We start from the raw sequence: 21,654 nt of genomic DNA, 5'->3' as shown, positions 1-21,654 counted from the left end.
TTTCTAGTCTGAGATGAAAGACGACATATTCAGTACTTCGTGCAGATTTTAAATGATGCAGGATGACCTCCGCTCCACCTGGCTTAAAAGGTGCTGCGAGTCTGTCAAAAAGTCCAAAATGATGAAAGAGGTACACACACATAGATCAATGCAGGCATATGAATTCACTGCATGGATCCAGTATGTGTGTGTGGACCTCTTTTTCCCACATTTAGACCGCTAGTGGGTTTGTTTCTTGGGGTTCTTGGCAGTCAGATTATGTGATGCAATGTGTTCACAAGACAAAACTACAGCGTGTACGGTCTACAGATGTAATGATTTACTGACATGCAGAAGGTTGTTTTCAATCAACAAACTTAATGCAACTGACAAATCATGCTCTTTCAAAAATAATAAGAAAAAAATCATATGCATTCATTCGGGATCATTGGGAGGTTCTACTCAGCTCAAAGCTCCACTGTGACGTTGACATGCAGCTGTGTTTGTGTAGTAAAACTCATTAGTTGAGACACAATTGATGACTTTGATGACTCCAGTTGAGTTAATGTGCTCATGCCATGAGTGGTAACGGATATTGAATAAAGTGTCACGATGATAACCCCCCCAAAAAAGTGCACTCAAGCGTCTGGTTATGCATATTTCTCTCTCCGCCTGTGCAGCTCTTCCATTGGTCCATTGTTAATGACTCTTAATTGCTCGCGCTCATGTTCAGCCGAGGCACGTGTGCGCGTGTGAGCAAAAAAAAAGCACCAACCATACGGCGATGTCGTGCAAACACGGACGAGATGCATTAGCTTCGTTTTTATTCGTCCTAACCGTTTATTTGTTCACCTTTCAAGTGAGTCACTCGGTGAGTTTGGGACCACGTGGGGAAGAGTTACCTGCGCGCAAAGTTCAAGAGTCAACCGCCGGCAGGGAGAGGATTAAACGAGATGAGGACGATCAGTTGGGAGACCGGGACCTGAGCGAACCGGCTCAGGGCCCAAGTCCGTTGAAATCCAACCGGCCACATCGCACGAAGCTTCGGCCAGAACCGGAACCGAGGTCCTCGGACTCCGACTCTGAACATGGATATCAAGCAGATTTTAAAGGTAAACGTCACACTGGGGGGGTTAGAGTAACTAAGGTCGGCTAGTAGAGCAGTTAGCCTGCTGTGAAAAAAGTGCCCTATAATCTTTTGGCATGTGAGAGTTTTTAAAAAGTTCCTCGTCTCTCTTTAAAGCTAGCAGCTCGAAGCCAACATTATGTTAGCTCGAAGCCAACGTCACATTAGTTAGCTCGAGGCCGACGTCACAGTAGCTAGCTCGAGGCCGACGTCACAGTAGCTAGCTCGAGGCCGACGTCACAGTAGCTAGCTCGAGGCCGACGTCACAGTAGCTGGCTCGAGGCCGACGTCACATTAGTTAGCTCCAGGCCAACGTCACAGTAGCTAGCTCGAGGCCGACGTCACAGTAGCTAGCTCGAGGCCGACGTCACAGTAGCTGGCTCGAGGCCGACGTCACAGTAGCTGGCTCGAGGCCGACGTCACAGTAGCTGGCTCGAGGCCGACGTCACAGTAGCTGGCTCGAGGCCGACGTCACAGTAGCTGGCTCGAGGCCGACGTCACAGTAGCTAGCTCGAGGCCGACGTCACAGTAGCTAGCTCGAGGCCGACGTCACATTAGTTAGCTCGAGGCCGACGTCACATTAGTTAGCTCGAGGCCAACGTCACAGTAGTTAGCTCGAGGCCGACGTCACATTAGTTAGCTCCAGGCCGACGTCACATTAGTTAGCTCCAGGCCAACGTCACATTAGTTAGCTCGAGGCCGACGTCACATTAGTTAGCTCGAGGCCGACGTCACATTAGTTAGCTCGAGGCCGACGTCACATTAGTTAGCTCGAGGCCAACGTCACAGTAGTTAGCTCGAGGCCGACGTCACATTAGTTAGCTCGAGGCCGACGTCACATTAGTTAGCTCGAGGCCAACGTCACAGTAGCTAGCTCGAGGCCGACGTCACAGTAGCTAGCTCGAGGCCGACGTCACAGTAGCTAGCTCGAGGCCGACGTCACAGTAGCTAGCTCGAGGCCGACGTCACAGTAGCTGGCTCGAGGCCGACGTCACAGTCGCTAGCTCGAGGCCGACGTCACAGTCGCTAGCTCGAGGCCGATGTCATAATAGCACGAGCATAAGTGTAACGTAGACTGTTGAGGTAAAAGTTATACGTTTTACGTCACTACATTTATTTAAGTTTTACTTACTTTAAAAAAAATAAAAGTTGACTGAACTTCCCCGCCCCTCTCCCTCCACACACACACACCAATTTATATCATTGATAATTATTATTTTTTTAAGTAACGTTACATGAAGTTGCTATACTTTTCTCCACTGCTTGCATATTGATACAAAGTCTCCTTAAACATGTTAACTTCTGGACTCTTAACTGGAATAGAGTATTTTTAAACTATGGTATTGCTACTTTTACTGATGGATTTGAATTCTACTTTCACAGTTGTGCAGGACTGCTTTAACATGGACCTCATCTCTGTTTACATGCTGATTTTTGTCCTTTTTAGGTTTTAGTGGAGTCCAGGGGAAGGTTTTGGGCCCATCGTTTGAGTCCAGTTCACATCTCTCTGAGTGGCTGTCTATGAACCCTGTGGTGCAGTGTGACAATGGGGTCATGACCTTTACTGCCTCTGGAAGAGAATTGCAACACCTGTTTGTGGACAGAGGTAAAATGACGTATGGCGACCCGTATTAAGGACGCTGTGCTGTTGGTGGAGTATGTTAACGGGTAGAATTGCATCGTGTTGCAGCGGATGCCTGCATTTGCACAGTTTTAGTGCAGAAACTGAAAAGTGAATCTAACACATGTATACACATAATTGTCAACTAGTTTTATGCTGGACATATTTTTTATAGCGCCAGCAGAAGATTTATTTACAGGTAATTTAAAAACTAAGATGTTGTGGAAACCACGCTGTGCTAGTTTATGCTGAATAACTCCTATTTTTGTTAGTTTCAATAATTGATGCTGTAAAATGTCAAACAATTAGATGTTACCATGATCATTTTTCGGAGTCGTAAAATTGCTAGTTTAGTAGATCCCACAGTTTTACCATGATCTGAAACCTGCAGATTTGGTATTTTAAGCTCTATATAAATGCCGACACTGGATCAACCAATCAATTTTAATCACGTGGTTATTTCAGTCCTTGAATGAGCTGGTCAACAATCTCTCTTTACAGAGAGGGCCGCTCCCATCTCCCTGTTCCAGTTGCCTCCGTACTGCCGTTACTCCGTGAGGAAGTCACGGAGGGACCTTGAGATGATGGTGCCTTATGATGCATGTTACGTTACACAGCAGGTACCAGCATAACCTGCATTACATCGCCAACAGTAGTCATTCCCTTGTCCTGTGTTCATTTTTTTCTTTCTCTCGGTTAGAATGGCAGTTACGTGTTGCCCATGAAGTGGTGGGGCAGCCCAGTGAAGCTCTCTTGCCCGGTGCAGATGTCCAATCCTGCCCCTCCTGTCTCCAACTCCGCCCTCTTCGTCTTGTGCTCCTCCTACGGCATGGCAGTGCAGATAAATGGGCTGAATCAGGATGTACAGATACTGGGGGTCATAGGTATTTTGGTTTATTGGGGGGGGAATGCAAAGTTTCTATTTGCTTTTGTGTGAAACAACTCACTTTGTAGAATTCACTTGCAATACTGTATGAATGAGTCCTGTAAGAGGACATTTTTTCGCAACAGCAGCATTTATACATACAGGTGAGAGAGGGAGGGAACTTAAGTGGTATCTGTGTGACTGACTCATTCAGTCGATAATGGTTCAGATTCAGACGTGTAATCTGCTTTCCAGTGAAGGGACGTTGGAGTCCGTTTGTGTCTGAAGAGTGCGCATACCGAGTCACCTCCCATACTGGAACCCTGACCTTCATCCCCTACAGTGCTCCTTGTCTCACCAGTGGAGTAAGTCATTTAAAGCAACTTGATTTGTGTAGATCTTAATCTGTTGAATGACGCACCAAGGTCGACTTTGTCTTGGCCGTGCACTTGCTCGTGCTTTTCTTTTTCTGTTCATCAGTCAGTTCTTTTAATTTTCCATTTGCAGGTCCTGCCCCAGTTCCAGCTGCAAAAACTAACTTCAAACATGCAATTATCTAAAAAATCCCCTCCTGCTCTTTTAAACTTGCCAACATGCTACTTACTGCTGAACTTTGCCTGTGAAAGTGTGAACACAGGCTCTTCTGGTCTGCATACCCTAAAGTCATACCAGACAAATATTTGTTATTTAATCATTGTTAATAGATATCTTCTTGGTCTTGTCTGCTTATGTTGCTCATATAGCGACATCAGTAATTTATTGCATAACCACTTTGATAACTCAAAGTAATTTTAACATGAATGGATTATTGTGGCTGACTTGTACCAACTATATATTTATGTGATTTATTTATTTCTTCCCAGAATGGTCTCCATCTCCTGTTAAATTATAAGGAATACATCTTCTCTTGTCCACTCAATTCTCAATTTCCCTACATCCTCTCTCCTCCTCAACTTGCAACCCAGGAGCAGATGTCTCCGCTTCATGTCATCCCCCACCACCTCTACCCTGGATTCCAGTACCCCCACTTTCTCCAGGTCCCTCTTTCTGGCCCACAACCTACCCAAACTACAGTGACACAAGCTACACCCTCTCCAAACATTAACCTGGTGCAAGAAAGTTCCCCCCCTCAATCTCCGCGTTTCCTCCACAAGCCGCTCTACTACCCTGCAGCGACACCAGCTGCGACCTCTGCACCTAAAGAATCTACAACTACTGCTGCTATTACTCTAGAAAGTCCTAATTACCCTGGGTATTATTGGCCTATGTCTTACTATCCTGCAGCACCGGGGACCCAAGCACCTGCTTCTTTTGAGCCCGACCAGCCCCCAGTCGGTAGTGCATCTCACCCCCGCTCTCATGTCCCGGTCCATGAGGTACAGCCTGCTTTTTCTGCCCATCCTATTGCTCCACCATCCCCCTTTCCACCCACTACCACCAGGGTGACGGTTCTCACACAACCCAGCAGTCCCAGCTATCCATCTGGCCCTTATCCCTTTTATCCCTACCATCCACCTTACCAGCCTTTGCCCCAAAATCTAGGGACTCCACCACCAATCATTACCCCTACAACTCCTCCCACCACAACTTCTACAGCATCTTCCATAGCTGAACCCACTTCACCGATCTCCCACCTGCATTGTCTGGTTGGCAGACTCGTCGTCTCACTGCCTTTTGCTAACCCAGACACCATCCAGGTCAGAGGTAAGTGATTGTCTAAACATGAGAGCTCTTTGTGTTTTTTAAGAAGTGTGGCTTTTTACCTTCTCAAAAGGTGGCTATATGTCCATCTTTAATGGGCAAAAAAACCTCAAGGCCCCATGTAAATAACTTGTTTTCCATGGCTGCAGCAAAGTTAATGTTAGTCTGCCTGTTAGTCCTCTACTTTGTTACTGGCTGAAATATTTAGCCATTTGGTAGATGCTCAATAAATACTATACAGTCATGGTCCCCAGAGGATGAATCATATTAGCTTTAGTGCACCAACACGGCTATTCACAATTGTGTCGCTTCCTCAGAGACCCACCGGTGTACCTATATCAGCGTTTACTTCTCAAATGAAAGTATAATTACTTTGTGTCGGGTATCAAAGATCTAACCATCTTTGTTTCTAACATCAGACCAAACAGGGAAATGGCTGTTGGTCTCCGCTGTGTCTCCTCAGTGTGGGTACATGCTGCAGTCGGCTGAGGGCAACGATGTGATCCTCCACTCTCCTCTGCCCGCCTGCCACAGCCAGTTCACAGTGAGCTCCTCTGTTGCCTCGTCACTGCCTGCAAATGTGTCATCATATTTATAAAATTGCTTAACTTTAATCACGTCCCTGCTTTACGATGCATTATACAATTTTTATTTGATGGAGTTTAGTTGTCTGACCGAATGAACTTGTTGGAGGACTCATAAAAAATATGATTTTTAAATTTGAAGTCCAAATGAAGTGGCATCGTGTGAGCCTTTTTTTAAAGGCAAAATAAATGTTGTGCTGCCTTCACACGTTGAGCGACGCAGGAACATTCAACATGGAAGTCGGTAACATGAAGCCACTGACTGCCGCCACGTTAAAATCATTTTGTGTGACCACAAAGGACAAAATGATCTTGGCTTGCTGACACCGGTGGTTTGCACCACTGGTGTTGTCACTACAGCGATTTTTTTTTAAATTTTTTTTTTTATGACTCTATATATGCGTTTGTATCGAGCAGGTTGTCAGCAAATTTACAATTATTCCCATATGGACTAAATGCAGCATTTGCTCTGTATGCATCTATACTGGGTGGAGATTTTCTTTAATGTTCTGTGCAAACCAAACAGTAAAAAAAGAGCTTATTTTTAGGGGTGAGTTGAGCACAACTCTATTTTTGACTACAGTAGTTATAAACCATGCGTGGTAGTTCATGCTGACTTTATTGATCTCTCTTTCTCTTTAGACTCCCATGACCATTTCCTTAACTCTGAGGTTTTGGGACCTCTCCGCGGCGCTGTACAGAAGTCTGGACTTGCGATGCCCTTATCCAACTACCAATGAAGTCCCCGTACCAGTGTACCCCGCCACACCCAGCCCCGATGTCGACCCCACTGTTCCAAAGCCTAAAGTCTACTGCTCCTCCCATCAGATGACGGTGGAGCTACCCTCTGGTCTTTCCTCTGGAATTGTTTTTAAAGGTGTGTGTTGATGTGCATGTTCCAGATGCATATGGTTGCCATCAGCTCTGCATGAGTTGAATTTTAGCATTCCTCACGGGGCAACTCTGGTGTACAGTGAATGAGGGGGGGGGGGGAAAAAAGGTAGGCTTGGTTTTTGTTTAAAAAAACAGGCTGCACTTAAACTCCGTGCCTTGTCACGCAGAGAGCTCTCCTTGCCTTTTTAAAAAAAAAAAAAATCTTCACGTGTACTTCCAGACATCAAAGGGAACGAGATGAGTTTCCTTGACGCCCCAGAGCACTGTGGGTATTCTGTAAGAAAAGGCCAACATGGCAATCTACATCTGACTATCCAGTTACTTTCGCGCTGCCACATGAGCATGCAGGCAAGTATTGACTCGGATTTCACACTGAGCACATGACCTTTTTGTTTAAGTGGCCATTTGCTGTGCCCATTAACTGTTGCATAAACATTTTTTTTTCTCTCTAAAAGGGTAACATGTACACGATCACTGTCGTCTACATGACAGTAAATGGAACACGGGAGGCTCAGTTTTCCTGTCCGGTTGTCATCCGTGCGTCTGGACAAGGTAAATGGGTGTTATGTTTACGCCTCCAGAAAGGCTATTCAGCGTGCTAAAGGGTTGTTTTTTCCCGGCCATTCAGAGTTATTTTAACTGATGCGGTTGACATTTGTCGTGCTGTCCCTCAGAGTGCAACCTTCCCAGTGAACAGCATCTCCCCTGCGGACCAAGCCCTGTGTCCAAGGCACAGTGCCTCTCCATGGGCTGCTGCTTCGACATCCACCCTCCTGCCTGCTACTACCCCATGGATGGTGAGCCGCAGTTTGCATCCACCTCCGGTGGCATTTTCACGCCACTTTAGCAGAGTATAGTTGCGCTGATTTGGGCGTGGGTATAAACAAACAAAAAAAGGGCGCTCCAGCTGTTGAATGCGTGAAGTGGTATATTCAGGGCCAACAGGGGCATGATTCAAGCTGGCAGTGATTCAGAACCAGAAAAGGGTATAGGATACCGTGGGTCTCATTATCAATCACCTCCTGAGATTTCTGACCTTTTTGTTTGTGTTCGTCTGACCTTTTACATGACGGTTTGTGTCCTCCTCCAGAGTGCACTATTGACCGACACTTTGTCTTCTCCGTGCCGGCCTCCCTCATGGAGCCCCCGCTTTCCCCTGCGCTGCTCGTCGTTGCCGGAAACTCCACCTGCAAGCCACAGAGGGTGACCGCCGACTACGCCTTGTTCAAGATCCCACTGGACGGCTGTGGGACACGCAGAGTGGCAAGCTTCAATAAATGACATTTCCAAAAAAAAACAGTGAAAACCCTGTAGTCGTAGTTGCTCGTCTGGACGGGTTTCAGTTAATGGATTATTGATTTTTAAAGGCCTTTTGTCTGGTGATTTAGTATTTCTCGTGTACACATTCAAAATTGCGTGTCTGCTTCTGTCCTGACAGGCAGTCGGGAGCGCGGTGATCTACATGGTGGAGATCATCAACAAGGTTCAGACAATCAGCCTCAACTATGGCACCATCACAAGAGATTCTCCTGTCAGGTCAGAGCACGTTGGGGTTTCTTCTTGGAGTAAAACACCTGATTGGATTATAATTTAAGGGTTTCAAATCATTTAAACGCCGACTTGCATACATTTGCTTATGACACATTGTGCCCACCAGTATTTAGACTCTTTTTAAGATACGACCACATGGGGCAAGTCAACATGGACTATTCACAAACACTGGGCATGCCGGTGTAAACGGGGAGTAGCATTGTTGCTTAGTTACAAAAATACAACTCAATGTTATAGTAGTCTTTAATAATGAAAGGTAGCACTTGATACCTAAGCTCTTCTGTAAACTCAAACACATCTTGTGGAAAGTTTTATTTTTCAAACATTGTTACAATGCTGCAGGTATTTCTATATACCTCAATCACACAACTACTTCTAAATGAACATTTACAAATAAAGGTTTACTAGATTATGGGTCTAGTCCTTAGTTCTGCTTTAGTCTGCACCTCCTGGGAGAAACCTCTGGTTGTTTAGCAACCTGTCAATTGTTAAAGACAAATCATTCTGTGTGTTTCCATTCTCAGCGTGTTAGTGGAGTGCAGGATTTTGCCGGACTCTGTCCTGAGTGTGAGCTACTTGGTGAAAACTCCCACATTGGCTCCTGAGGTTCCAGCCCAGGGGATGTTTGGGGTCCAGCTCCGGATCGCCAAAGGTAGACTGTCTTCATTTGAATATCCAACAACTGGTTTGTGTTCATGGACAGTTTATGCCAGTCAAGAGGCAGTGGAAACGTATGACAAGTGTTTTTTTTAGCGCTGTGTGAATGCTTCAAGTGCACCCGGATCAACGATTGGAGATCTAGCTTAGAGTGGGTGGAATGTGGCTTTGAGAACTTTATCCAACTTCTATTCCAACACACCTCTTCTCACTGCAGACGCCGAGTACAGCAGCTTCTACCCTCAGAATCACCCGCCCCTGAAGATGCTGCTGGGGAAACCCCTCTACCTGGAAGTGCGGTTGCTGAATTCTTCGGATCCCAGCTTGGTGCTGCTGGTGCACTTCTGCGTGGCCTACCCTGCCTCTGGAAAGGCCGTGTGGCTGCTGCTGTACAACGGGTACGTGGAAAAAGTGCATTGAGTAGTGTCTTTCACAGAGGAGATGAAGGGAAGTACATGTTTTGCTACCTGCTTCTTATCTAATTGGATCACTGATTTTTTAAATGTTCCCAAGATGTTCCAACCCCATGGTCCCTGCCCTGCAGCAAGCTGTGCTCTCTGGTCCTCGGCCGTACACTCCCCAAGCTCAGACCCGCCGCTTCACCATCAGCACCTTCCAGTTCCTTCCCGGTGGGGAGTCCATGGACCTGAACGGGGAGGTGAGGATGAGAAGAGACGCTGACGTTATCCCACCAACAATGGTGGCAGATCATTGACGTCCAACTTTGTTGTTCTTTTCATGACTATTTGTAGGATCTCTTACAGTATTCATTTCCCTTAAGTGTGCAAACTAAACTAGTAGTCAGAAAATAGCATTTAAACTAATGAATGGCCAATTTTAAAAGAACAGTAGGACATTTTGTGAAATACGCTTTTTGTCAAGAGTAAGATGAGACGATAGATGAGGTTGCGTGATTAAAGGCCAGTTAGCTTAGCATAAAAACTACTTTTAGTGTGTGTGTGTGTGTGTGAGAGAGAAATACAAATCTGCCTTTCGGACCTCTAAATCTCCCCAAATATTGGAACTCTTGTTTATTTTAATCCATGCAAAAACTGAATTGTAAACCTTAAGTTGTAGAAGGATAAAACATTTATTTTTAAGACTTATCGACAGAGCCTATGCTTCTAATTTATTGGACAAATATAGGAGAGTATCAATCTATAAGAGTATCGATCTTCTCAACTAACGTTTGTTGGAAACAAAATGGATGAAGGTGTTTTTCCCAAATAGTCCCACTATTGCTTTAAGCATGCTTCCTGTACAGTTTGTAATGTGTTTCTGTAAACCGTGCAGCTGTCTGCATGGAGTGCCTGCACGATTTCCTCCTGGGAATCAATGAAGCTTTATCTTAGAGTGGCTGTTGGCTTTGGACCTTTTTTTTTTCTTCAGACTTCCGGTCTTCCAGTACTTAAGTTTTACAATTCCAGTGGGCGACTGCGGCTCAGTGGTGAGCAGGATCGTCTTTCAATCACAGGATTGGCGGTTCGATCCCTGGCTCCGCCTATGAATGGTTGATGATTCTGATGTGGCGCCTTGCATGTTCATCAGTGTGTGACTGCGTGAATCATGGTTTGTGTAGTGTTAAAGTGCTTTGAGTGGTCAGAAGAGTATGGGTCCACTTACCATTTTAATTATGTAAAATCTAAAAATGTGGCTATTCTTTCAGTGCAACTTCCCACTGTTTTTATTGTGTGGCGAGGGCGTATAGGCCGTGATAAATGAAACCATTGACAGTTGTATCTGTAAATCTCCAAAGTCAGCATTCATTAACAAGGACGTGTGGAGAGGCCATTTTGTAAACCGCAAACTCCGGCCAAATCTGAATTGGCAGCAGCTGTGTGTCATGGTACGCCGCATCAAATCCTGCTCTACTTAAAATTTGCGCTCCCTCTCAGAACAACTTCATGTGCTCAACCGAAATCTGCTCGCCGAGTGACGGGCCCTGCGTCGAGGGATGCTTCGGCCAGTGAAGGTGAGAAACATTAGCACTATATATGCAACGCTGGTGAAAAGTGCCAGCGGTAGCTGTAGGTCCATACGACAGCAAGCCGATTATTTAGTAATGAGGATTGTTTTTGAATTATTTATCAATTCTGATCCACTTCCTGTTCATTTTACGTCGTTGAAGACGGTGGTGATCTTGTAAGTGGGACCAATGTGTTGCTCACGTCAAACTACAAGGCCACTTTTCTGTACTGAGCATGTCTCCTGTCTCTCTTCGCTTGCAGACATCGCCTGTTCCGCCACCCAATGAAAGCTCTGAAAGGACACCTGAGTGCCTGTTTATTCCTGCGCTTGCAGCCACCTGGTGTCACAGCAGGAAGTGGGGCTCACACGACGGTATTGTTTACATGAAGACTTGAAGACGGAGCGCGCTTGAGACTCGGCACCGCCTCGCTGCACCGGCCTTCACGTGGAGGATACCGGAGTTTTGAAGCGGGGATAAATGGCTCGGCATCCTGAGACAAAATGAGCTGTTGTGTCCCTATAAAACCTCTGCTGTGTAATGTGTATGTTATAGTACACCCGTCCTCAAGTTTCATGGAAATCAGGCCAGTAGTTGTGTAATCCTGCTGACAAACACTGAAAATTTGAGGTAATTACTTCAAGAAAAAGTAATAAAGTCAGACATGTACATAATACTAATAAATACATGCTTCTGTTATGTCAGTGTGTTTTGTTTTTTCTGCCCAACCAATAAAATAACACATGTAATGCATCCATGGGTACCGTCACTTGAGGTGTACGTTACTTATAATGCAGCCGAATCACCCTGAGAGTCACTGCACATGTGGGTCTGTTTCAAATATAAACATCCGACACGGTTCAGATGGAGTGAACTTGACCTTTTTTAAGGCTCCCGACTTTGCAGCTGCTTAGCTTAGCTTAGCATAAAGACTAGAAACGGTTAGCCTGGCTCTCCCGCCTACCAGAAGCTCGCTAACTTCACACGCATCTCGTTTCTGTGATTCACAGGGAGGCAAAGCGGTGACAAACCTCAGGATGTTCACAGCTCCCGGACGAGGAGTAGTCAGATAGTTGAGGGTGTGCAGGTAAGTGAAAGTTAGCATCTTCAGACAAATACCCGGCTAGCTGTATTTCAACCTCACTTCCAGTCTTCATGCTTCATATTGAACTTTAGGCCTTGATGGTATTGATCTTCTCATCTAACTCGGCAAGAACTGATTTTTTTTCATTTTTTTTTTTAAATAAGCTATTAGCTACTATTAGAACTGGGAAAGACTAATGTATATATTTTCATTCCCAAAATAAAGTTCTGCAAACTAATTTGTTTGTAGCAGCAAGCACAAAGTATAAAAATTATATATATAGATATTAAAATTAAAATGGCAGAACGCATTAAATTTGAGAATTAAATAAAGAAAATGCAAAGTAAAAACTGTAAGGTAAACATGTTAAAGTATGAATGAATGGAAAGTACTTTATTAATCTCCAAGGAGAATTTTTTTGTCATACTAGCAGCATCCCACACTTACAGACATCTAATGCAATAAGCTAAGCTAAACACAGGTAAAATAAAATGCATAACAGGAACAGGGGTAACAGATATACATAAGTAAGAAATAAGTATATATATATATATATACGTGCAAGGGAAATGAATACATATATATACATACATATATATACACACACACACACACACACACACATACATACACATACACACATACCTAGTAGAAACCCCTTCTGTCAGGCCCTTATAATCTGCGTCTGAGCGCAGCTTCCTGCCGTGTTTCATAATTCCGCTTCTCCAAACTGCCCCTGAAGTGTTTCTTTCCCCCCCTCGTGCTCCCCTTTGACCACTGGGTGTCATCAAAGCAATGCAAATGCCAAAAAGGAACATAAGGTCCTCCATGCTGCATGACTCACACAGCTGGGCGAGTGTGAAGACCTTGGCTTGTGTTTATCGGTTGTGTAATGAGTGAGGAATGAGACGTTGTCGAGCAGGACTTGGTAAAGCCCCCAACGTGTAACGTGACCCCTGCTTTATTCAAACACACACACACACACACACACACACACACGCACATATATATATATATATATATATATATATATATATATATATATATATATATATATATATATATATATATATATATCAAGAAGAGCTGACGCTTGATCTAAATGTTTGGGTTTGTACTGTTTGAGGGCCTTTCTGGGGCCATGCGACCCCCCCCCCCCCCCCCCCTCTCTCTCTCTCTCACACACACACACACACACACCTCCCCTCGGTGAAATGTATGGAAGCACTGCGGCACACTGCGTGTATTCTGCAGGCTGCATGGCTGTCTGGCGCTGCGTTCAAAGGGAGAGCGGAAGATAGGAGGAGGGGAAGGACTACACCAAGAGGGTAGGAGGAGGAGGAGGAGGAGGCGGAGGAAGAGGAGGAGGCGGAGGAAGGGAGGGAGGGCAGTTTCCTTTCTGTAACACACACGCCACAAGATCGCACCGGGAAAACGGGGAGAGGAAAAGAAAATTCTAGGCGAGAAAAAGAGCGCGTGAGAGGGGAGAGGAAACACCGCAGTCCCTCCGCGAGGCTGTGTAGCGTTTTTTTTTGTATTAATCTATTTTTAAAAAAGAGGGAGAAGTCGTGTTTTTTTCCTCCTTTCTTTTTTTTTCTCACGCAGATTCGCGGACTAACATGGGGGAAAGAGAGAGCTCCTGACGCGGATTGACTTTCAGTGAACCTCTGCTCTGTGTACGAGGCGGATAGACGAGAGGGAAGGAGGGAGGGAAGGAAGGAAGGGACGAAGGAAGGGAAAACGGAAGACATGTTGAGGGGTTTTTTTCCGTCTTGAGGTTGCGATAGGATGTTGATGTTGTTGCGCTCTTGAATAGAAAGGGAGAGAAACGCAAACCCGCACGGCTCTTCGTGGAGAGAGAACTAGACGAGGGCAAATGGACATTTGGCGGTAGGTTGTGTTCAGGAGCCGCTGCTGGGATCGCTGTATATTTAATTGGTTTGTTATGATCAGGAATAACGCAGGCCTCTTGGGCAGCCCCGCAGTAGGCTGAATAAACACACGGTCAGCAAACAAGGGGCTACACTAGCTGGGAATTGAACCCGACACACAGCTTGTTTTATGTGTGTGTTTTTTTTAAGGTGTAGTGAGATAGCAGCAGTGTCCATGCGCTACCTGTGCGTGTTATTTTTTTTAAACAGACGCGCTGGTTAGATTGCATTTAATTTCCAGATAGATCAACTCTTCAGTGGGGGGGTCATACAAAGGCCCAGCAGGAGATACAGTAAAGGCGTCTTTGCGGCATCAATATATCTATTTATTTATTTTTTCTACTGCGGAGGAAAACCATCCGCTGCTGCCTTTTAAGCACAAAAGGTGCACACGAGTAGGTGAGCCGATCCTCCTCTCAGTTTAGCGCAAGGCAACGGGAGGTAGGGGGTAGGTGGTGGGGGGGACAAAAGACGATTTTTAAATGTTAATGTCGACCGACGTTGCATCCATCATGCTGCCTGTGTCCCGGGGTCTCATGGACCGGGATCTGGACGCCATGGCCGGGGTGCACCCCAACGCCGGCGGCGCTGCGGCGGTCGTGCGGGGCATGAAGCGCGGGGACCCGGAGCCCGACGGACAGACGGCGGCCGCGCTGGTGGACTCCACCGGGGCGGAGTGCAAGCGGCCCCGGATCGACGGCTCGGGAGTGATCGGCGAGGTCGGCCAGGTGAGGTGGAGGCGACTCTTTTGTCCGTATACAGTAACGCATGCACGGCTTCTCGGGCTCAACACCAGCGTGGTGCGAGGATCTCTGTGTGCGGGGGTTTATTTCCTTTTTTAATTTTTTTTGCACAAAGGCATTATTCATACATACTCTTGTGTTGCGTTTGTAATCCGTTCACATGTCAACGTGTAGTTGCAGACGCAGCAGAAAGACACCCCCCCACACACACACCATGGACTCCTCAGTCCATTAGCAGCACTGCAGGACATGCCACCACGTTTCACAGTAATGACTACGTGCTGTTAATTCACTTTTACAAGCCGCCTGCATTATAGCAGGCGTGTAATTCCACGCTGTCCACTTGTGCTATTGGAGCTACGGTGCAGCTGCTGTACTGCAGCTCAGGCAAACACTAGAACAGTCCAACATGCATGCATCACGTCCACAGGGTCGTCACATTGCAACAAGGCACCCAGTTGCCTCTAAAGGTCCCCAAAAGAGCATTTTCTGTTTTATGCATTTCTGTAAAGCCCAGACAGGTTCTCAACTGAGGGGAGAGGGGAAGGGGGGGGGGGGGGGGGATGTAAACAAACGTGACCTTTTTATTATGCAAAAAAAAAAAACTCAGCCATGTGGTCTGGAATGGAAATTGATGTCAGTGGTGTGTTTGTGTGATCTTTGAGGAAGGGGAGCGGACACAAGAGGGGTGATTGAGGTAAACAAAGGCCTCAGGTTGTAGTGTGTGTGTGTGTGTGTGGGGGGGGGGGGGGCTTTAATCTAACTCATTTCCATGATTCTTAGACCCTTGCTTTTTTTCAACGCCACCGCTCTGGTGTTCGGCCCCATGTGGTGGACTCCCTTAACCTATTTTCTTTCATTGTCAGCCCCCCTGTGACTCAAACATGGTCAAATGTTTCTAAATATTGCGTCACAGGAAAGCAGGAGAATGTTCTGGTCATCGTTAGATGCTGTATTATCTCTAGTGGGAAACACTCCAAGTGGGGGAGGTATTTCTCCCTCCGCCAGTGGAAGCGCCAGTAATGGAGGTGAAGTGGCCTGCTTGGAAAACTAAATGGCCGGCTCCACATCGTAATGCCGCCTGTGAGTGCTGACAGACAGGCTTAGGAAGTTAATGCACTTAAAAACAGATGTGAGTGGAAGAGAGTGTGCGTGTTTGTGTTGGTGAGAGAGAGAGGGAGACACACACAGATCAATAGCTTCAGCCCCTAAAACGTATTGAATGTGAGCTAGCTGGTTAGTCCGGAAATGAGAGTGGAAGAGGTGCCCCCCCCCCCCCTCCTCCCCCTCCTTCCCTCTCAGTTGGTGCAGGAACAGATTTGCCCTATCACTGGCAGTAAAGAGGCTTTGTTTCCAGCTAATGGGATCACAGCTCCTACTGGAGGGGGCATTAAAACCACACTGATCCTGAGGTCCTTATCTAAGGGAAAGGGGTTTACGTACTGATGCAGACGCATACGTTAGCGTGATCCACACGCAGATTAATTTCATAGTCAACCCCCCCCCCCCCTTTCATTCAGTGAAGATGTATGCTCATTTCTCAAATGGAACGGTTTGCTGATTTTGTTTGATTGTAAATTGCATGTTTGAGTTCTGGACAGATGGTCGGACAAAATATAAGACATTTTGATGATTTAAAATGAAAATTATATATATATATATATATATATATATATATATATATATTCTCACACACACACACACACAATAATATATATATTTTATTTATATATTTTAGAGTAAAACACTGACATATTTCCTGTGTTTATAACCCTGTGACAGCATCAATATTCCCAAAAGGAAACTGGGTTTAGTGACGTTCAGTTTTCCTGCTTTTTTTTATTTTATTATTCAGAGCTCTTGGCTTTCAAAGAAACCTCTATTAAATATGCACACCAGCACTTCTGTAAAGCTAATCTTCAGAGGATGGAAAATATTACATCACCCGGTATCCTGGCTCTCAGGAAGCACAGTGTCTCACTTCTTCCGTCCTTTTAAAGAAAAAGAAAAAAGCTGCATTTATCCGCTGCTGGGATCGCGGCGGGACTCGACCTCTGACCTGTAACAGAAACCAGCGCGATGGGGCGTATCCATTTGTAACGCCGCTGCCCGCCAATGGGTTTCCTCCCCCATTTGACCATTGACGCCGCTTTTTCCCCTCACCGGGGCGTGACGTCATCGCGGTAGAGGGGGCGTGTCGGAAGCGTCTGCAAAGTTTTAGCGGCGCCGCGCGTGTCCAATCGCGCGGGCGCACGGAGAACTCGCTGAATGCATTCAACGGTACGAGAGGAAACGTTCGCTGCTGCTCGCAGACATTAGCCGCCGACCTCCTGCGGCCGACGCTGCGCTCGTCCAATAGTATGGATTTTAAATGAATATGAAGTCGTCTGCGGCGCAGGCCACCAGCGAGAGTGCTCCCAATGAAAGGAGCAGCACATTTTTATCAAGTCTATCTGGCATTCCAGCTCAGCACTGGAGGGAGTCCTGCGCTTTTTAATGGTACGACGACAGCGAGGTGTGTGTGGGGGAGGGGGGGTTGTGTGTTTCATAACAACACCCTGCATCCTCAGCCCGCGTCAGACTTCGGGAAATGTCGAGGTGGTTGTCCGCTTCCATATCCATCTGGCGTGCTGCTGCTGAGCGGCTCGTGCTTTGTTGTCACTGCGTAGGAACCGGGGCTCTCTCCTAACCTAATAAGGTCTGCTCCCCCAAGGGAGGGAGGGGGGAGAGAGGGAGGGAGAGGGGGTGACGGCGCCGAGGACAAATGACTTGATTTGGACATTAATGTAGGTGGATCACCCCGCTGTACTGTCATCTTGAGACCCGGCGATGAAACAGGGAAGGGAAGCGTCAGCAAGAAAAATGAACTCTTGCTGCTCAGTTGAGAACATTTATTTAGTTTTTTGGGTCTGTTTTTTTTTCTTCTCTTCCCTTCTGTGATGAATCGCCGGCGGAGGGTCTGCTGTTGGAGAGAGACGCCGTCGTGTTTTTAGTGCTCTGCTTCGGGGGAGCAGATTTAGTGTCCTTTTTAAGTGTTGTTATCCTCACGTGTCAATTGCAGTTAAGTGATTTGTCACTCTTGCAGCGTTGATTCATAAAAGTATACTATATTTCCGTTGGGCTCAGAATTAATTTGTACACGTTGAACAATATCCATTTGGGCCGGATGATACTGGCAGATCCATCATATTACTGTGTCTGTGTGTCTGTGTGTGTGTGCATCAACTAATAAACAAGATCATAATTAGCAGCAGTCGTTGGCAGAAATCACATAAAAAATGCTTCAGATTAAGAAATGTGTTGATTTATCACAGTTAACCAGGTGTTTTCTGAGCCATGTGCTCATCAGATTTAATGAAATCTCGCTCGGTTGTCCAAAAAAAAAAAAAAAAGAGCGAGAAAAGAACAGCAGACCACATTCTCCATCGCCGCGGCCGCGAAGAGGCCGTGCAGGCTCGAGCTCTTTGGTTTCAGTGCAGCGACGTTGCGGCGGAATAATCACCGAGAGTAATCATCGTGTGCAATTATGTTGTGCAGTAAATAATTACATGCAAATACTAATCTTCTCCAATCAGATGTGAAATAAATTGCGTGATTAAAAACACCAGTTTTATCTTGAGTCGCAGATCAGTGGACACAAGTTTGATTATGTTGCACGCGATTCGCTCGCCGATTATGATGATTGTTAATATTATTATTATGATGATGATGATGCCAGAACTGTCGAGCCGGCTTCCAAAACCCACTCGGCCAGCAGCTCTCGTCCTCTTGGGAGAATAAGCATGTGTAGTTTTACCCGGAAAGTCAGAGGGACGTGAAGTACATCGAGGGAGGGTGGTGTAAACCTCAGATCGCCTGGCCGACTGTTGGAGGTTTAGCACATAAGTGCTCTGTGGAGGAAATGGATTCACATCCTCCTGAGTGCTCCTGCCCTGCAGCCAGGTAGGATGTCTCTCGGAGCAGAGAGACGCCAGAAGAGCAGCGGCCCCCCCGAAGGCGCGATGGGAACGGACACGGGTCTTGTGACTCAATTGGACGTCGCACACAATTAGAAACAGAATCGCGCACACACAAACGCACACACACACACACACAGGCGCACGGACATTTCCCACCGCCTGTGGTTTTTCAGAGAGCAGTAGCAGGGCCTTGTTAAAAGATGGAGGACATTGGCGGTAGCGGAGCGCCTCATCCCATGCGTGTTTTCAGATTTCTATCACTACAGGGTTGCCCCCCCCTCCCTCCGCCTCCTCGCCATCTGTTGACATCAAATAGTTTTGTTACTTTCTCCTGATTGCTCACTCGGTATTCCCCTGCACCTTCTCGTTTTTGCCACCACCCCCTTAAAAAAAAGAGAACACTACCATCATCATCATCACCATCACCACCGCCTCCAGACCAGAATCAGCTGTGCTTCATTTGTCATCACCAAACAAAAGAAGAAGAATAAAAAACAAGTTTCAAAAGCGTGATTAACTATCGTACACAAGCCTGTCGGAGCGAGCGAGAAGCACTCGTCCTCCGTGCAGCCGCCCCTCTCTCCTTCCTCCCAGCTCCTCAAGGAAATTAAGCACATGACTCCGCTCATGTATGAGTCATTGTCTTTGCTCCCTCCATCTCTATTTTTTTAGTATTTTTTCCCTTTCCTCTTTGCTGTCCATTTCCTGTAGTATGTCCAGCTCTCCTCCTCCTCTCCAGCCTCTCATAATATGAATTCCAGATGTTCACAGATGCCCCACTCCTCTCTTTTTTTTTTTTTTTTTTTGACGTAACATCTCTTGTCTCCTCGTTCCTTCTCTTTTTATTTCACTGCGGAGGGGGTTTGTTTTGATCTTGACTCGCCCGCAGTGCGTTGTGTTTAGAGTTTGGCCTCGCTGTAAAATAAGGTTTATACTTTATTCATGTTATTCAAGCCTCTAAGAGGTGATTCATTATTTAGAGCTTCTGCCTCCGAAAGCCAGTTCGCTAAGTACATTTTTGGCTCCGAGATAGACTCGCACAAACTGCAATTTTTTTTTTATTTTTCTTCTTCTTCGCTAGGACGCTTCCTTTTGCCTCTTGCGTTTGGAAACATTGTGTTTCTTTTCGGCGGAAACGCCTCATGGGGTCCAAAAGTTAGACGGCTACAATATTAATCAGGCGAACTGAAGCCGTAAAGCACGCCAAGCAAAGTGTTCCCCCCGAGGACGGAGCAGATGAGGGACATTGGTTCCAGATGAAAGGAAGATCATGTGGCGGAGGGGGATGGGGGGAGGCAGGGGGCGGAGCCGAGTTGTTTTATAATCTAGCAATATGAAGCCAGAGACGGGCAAATCTAATCCCCCTCCCCCCTTCAAAGTGCGTTGTAATTGCTGCGTAAAGCTCCCTTTTCTTATAATGGAACACATTAGCATGGAAGCATGAACACGGTGTTATGAGTGCAAATAAAGTGAGTTACAAACTATTTCGGGGCACAGGGGACGTGATTTCTGTTCATTTGGCTCCAAACTGATTCTTCTTTCTCTCTCTCTATCGCTCTCTGAATGCGTCTTGTTAAACTGCAATTACTCACCAGATGTTTGAACGCATCCCTCTCTGCCCGACACACCGCCAGAGAGAACATTGTGTCGGCGATTGCATCAGGGCTCATGACGGGCGCTCGCCGACACCGCTGACCTATTTCTGATTTTAAGAGCGAGCGATCCTTCCCCTCTTCTCCGCCTCCGTCTTTCATCTCCCGCTCGCACGATCTGACTCCATTCCCCCCCCCATCCTCCAAGTTATCACGTCTTTACGGTGCAGACGACAACAAAAAAGGTCCACCGGGGTGGAAGAGGCTCCCGGTGGGGGGTCGCGGGAGTGTGTGGTTGTCGTCGCCGGTGGGGGCGAGTTGATTTGATTAGGAGACAGCAGGGCCACGCGACGGCAGAGCCGCGTTAAGAGCGTGAAACAGCGGAGGCGAGCGCGACCGCGTGCATGAAAACGAACATTGCTGTACATCCAGTTGCCACGTATTTAAAACCAACTCTCTTCTCTTGCAGAACAACGACCCCTTGACCCTTGGCTACCATGGCTACCCCTCTCATAGTCAGGTAAGGACTCGCACTCTAATATTCCACCACCCTCCTTTTTCTTCTTCCCTCCTCCTCTTGTCTCTCCTATTCATAAAGCATTATTTATGGCTCACCGAGACGCTCTGAACCACAAGGTGGGGGTGTAGATTGTAATTTATCAGTCGTGTAGAAGACGACGTGCCTCCACACCCTTCACTCTCTGCCCTCCCACCGCTTTCCTCTCCGTTCTCCACGATCAGCGATATTATTCATCATCTTTTGAGCTTTTAAATCCCAACTTATTCTTTCTGTTTTGCTCCTCCAAACAAAAGCTAATGCATCTGAAAGGAACCATCTGTATCGTGTGTGTGTGTGTGTGACTGTGCAATGGCACAATCTGTTTAGCCATGTTTGTATTAGCCCGCTGATTTGTGTTATTAGACGGTTCAGTTTACGTGGTTAATCCTTAGATCATCCTCCGCTCATCCACTCATCCTCTCATGCTCTGCCCGTAATCCCCTCATCCCTCACTCTCCGCGATGCCCGGCAACCTCCGGCTTCTTATCTGCACTTTATCTGTCTTAAGCCGTCGCTCGGACGCCCTTATTTGTTTCAGTGGGAGTTTTTTTGTTTTTGTTTTCTACTTATTTATTTATTTCACCGCGAGGTGACGCGGCCTTGAGCCGCTTCCTCGCTAATGATGATGTTGGCAGGATAATCCCGAAGGCCAAAGTGCGTCCCCTCGTGCGAACCAGCTCGTGTCCGGGCGTAAAGAAGTGCGGCGAGTGAGGCTTCAGGGACTCGGAGGTGTAAACCGGCCTCTTTTTTTTGTTTAAAGGGCATAGAGGGAAGAAAACAATGCTGGGCAGCGGAGGCTCCCTCAACACCGAGGTGCTAAACTGTCAACAGCCGTGTGAGAA

At 46.5% G+C, this 21,654-nt stretch overlaps 2 protein-coding genes across 4 annotated transcripts in view; both read left to right on the top strand.

Moving 5' to 3' along the window:
- The first annotated feature begins 768 nt into the window (after positions 1-768).
- LOC137794792 (uncharacterized) lies at positions 769-11,643 on the top strand. The gene is made up of 18 exons (XM_068591804.1): positions 769-1,091; positions 2,553-2,711; positions 3,228-3,346; positions 3,427-3,610; positions 3,847-3,956; positions 4,455-5,295; positions 5,712-5,836; positions 6,519-6,753; positions 6,991-7,118; positions 7,226-7,322; positions 7,445-7,567; positions 7,861-8,033; positions 8,209-8,306; positions 8,846-8,973; positions 9,196-9,376; positions 9,492-9,636; positions 10,874-10,950; positions 11,207-11,643. The coding sequence occupies exons 2-17, from the start codon at positions 2,627-2,629 to the stop codon at positions 10,946-10,948; spliced, it is 2,847 nt and encodes a 948-aa protein (XP_068447905.1). The 5' UTR covers positions 769-1,091; positions 2,553-2,626; the 3' UTR covers positions 10,949-10,950; positions 11,207-11,643.
- A 1,768-nt stretch (positions 11,644-13,411) lies between these two features.
- rbfox2 (RNA binding fox-1 homolog 2) overlaps positions 13,412-21,654 on the top strand; it is a 34,089-nt gene continuing 25,846 nt past the window's right edge. For all 3 annotated transcript variants that reach the window (XM_068591806.1, XM_068591805.1, XM_068591807.1), the window contains exons 1-2: positions 13,412-14,687; positions 20,723-20,773. In XM_068591806.1, the coding sequence (XP_068447907.1) occupies positions 14,442-14,687; positions 20,723-20,773 (297 nt within the window). In that variant the 5' untranslated portion in view covers positions 13,412-14,441. The remainder of the gene's footprint in view (positions 14,688-20,722; positions 20,774-21,654) is intronic.

The sequence above is a fragment of the Clinocottus analis genome, unplaced genomic scaffold (genome assembly GCF_023055335.1).
Source record: "Clinocottus analis isolate CAN_PGR_092001 unplaced genomic scaffold, fCliAna1.0.p SCAF_26, whole genome shotgun sequence".
NCBI lineage: Eukaryota > Metazoa > Chordata > Actinopteri > Perciformes > Cottidae > Clinocottus > Clinocottus analis.
This window is presented reverse-complemented; position numbering and strand designations above follow the sequence as displayed.

Excerpts from the sequence above, each read along its gene's own strand:
- LOC137794792 (XM_068591804.1), top strand. The coding sequence starts at position 2,627 with ATGAACCCTGTGGTGCAGTGTGACAATGGGGTCATGACCTTTACTGCC. Across the intron at positions 3,611-3,846 it reads ACAGATACTGGGGGTCATAG|TGAAGGGACGTTGGAGTCCG; the intron begins GTATTTTGGTTT and ends TCTGCTTTCCAG. Across the intron at positions 9,637-10,873 it reads CCATGGACCTGAACGGGGAG|AACAACTTCATGTGCTCAAC; the intron begins GTGAGGATGAGA and ends GCTCCCTCTCAG.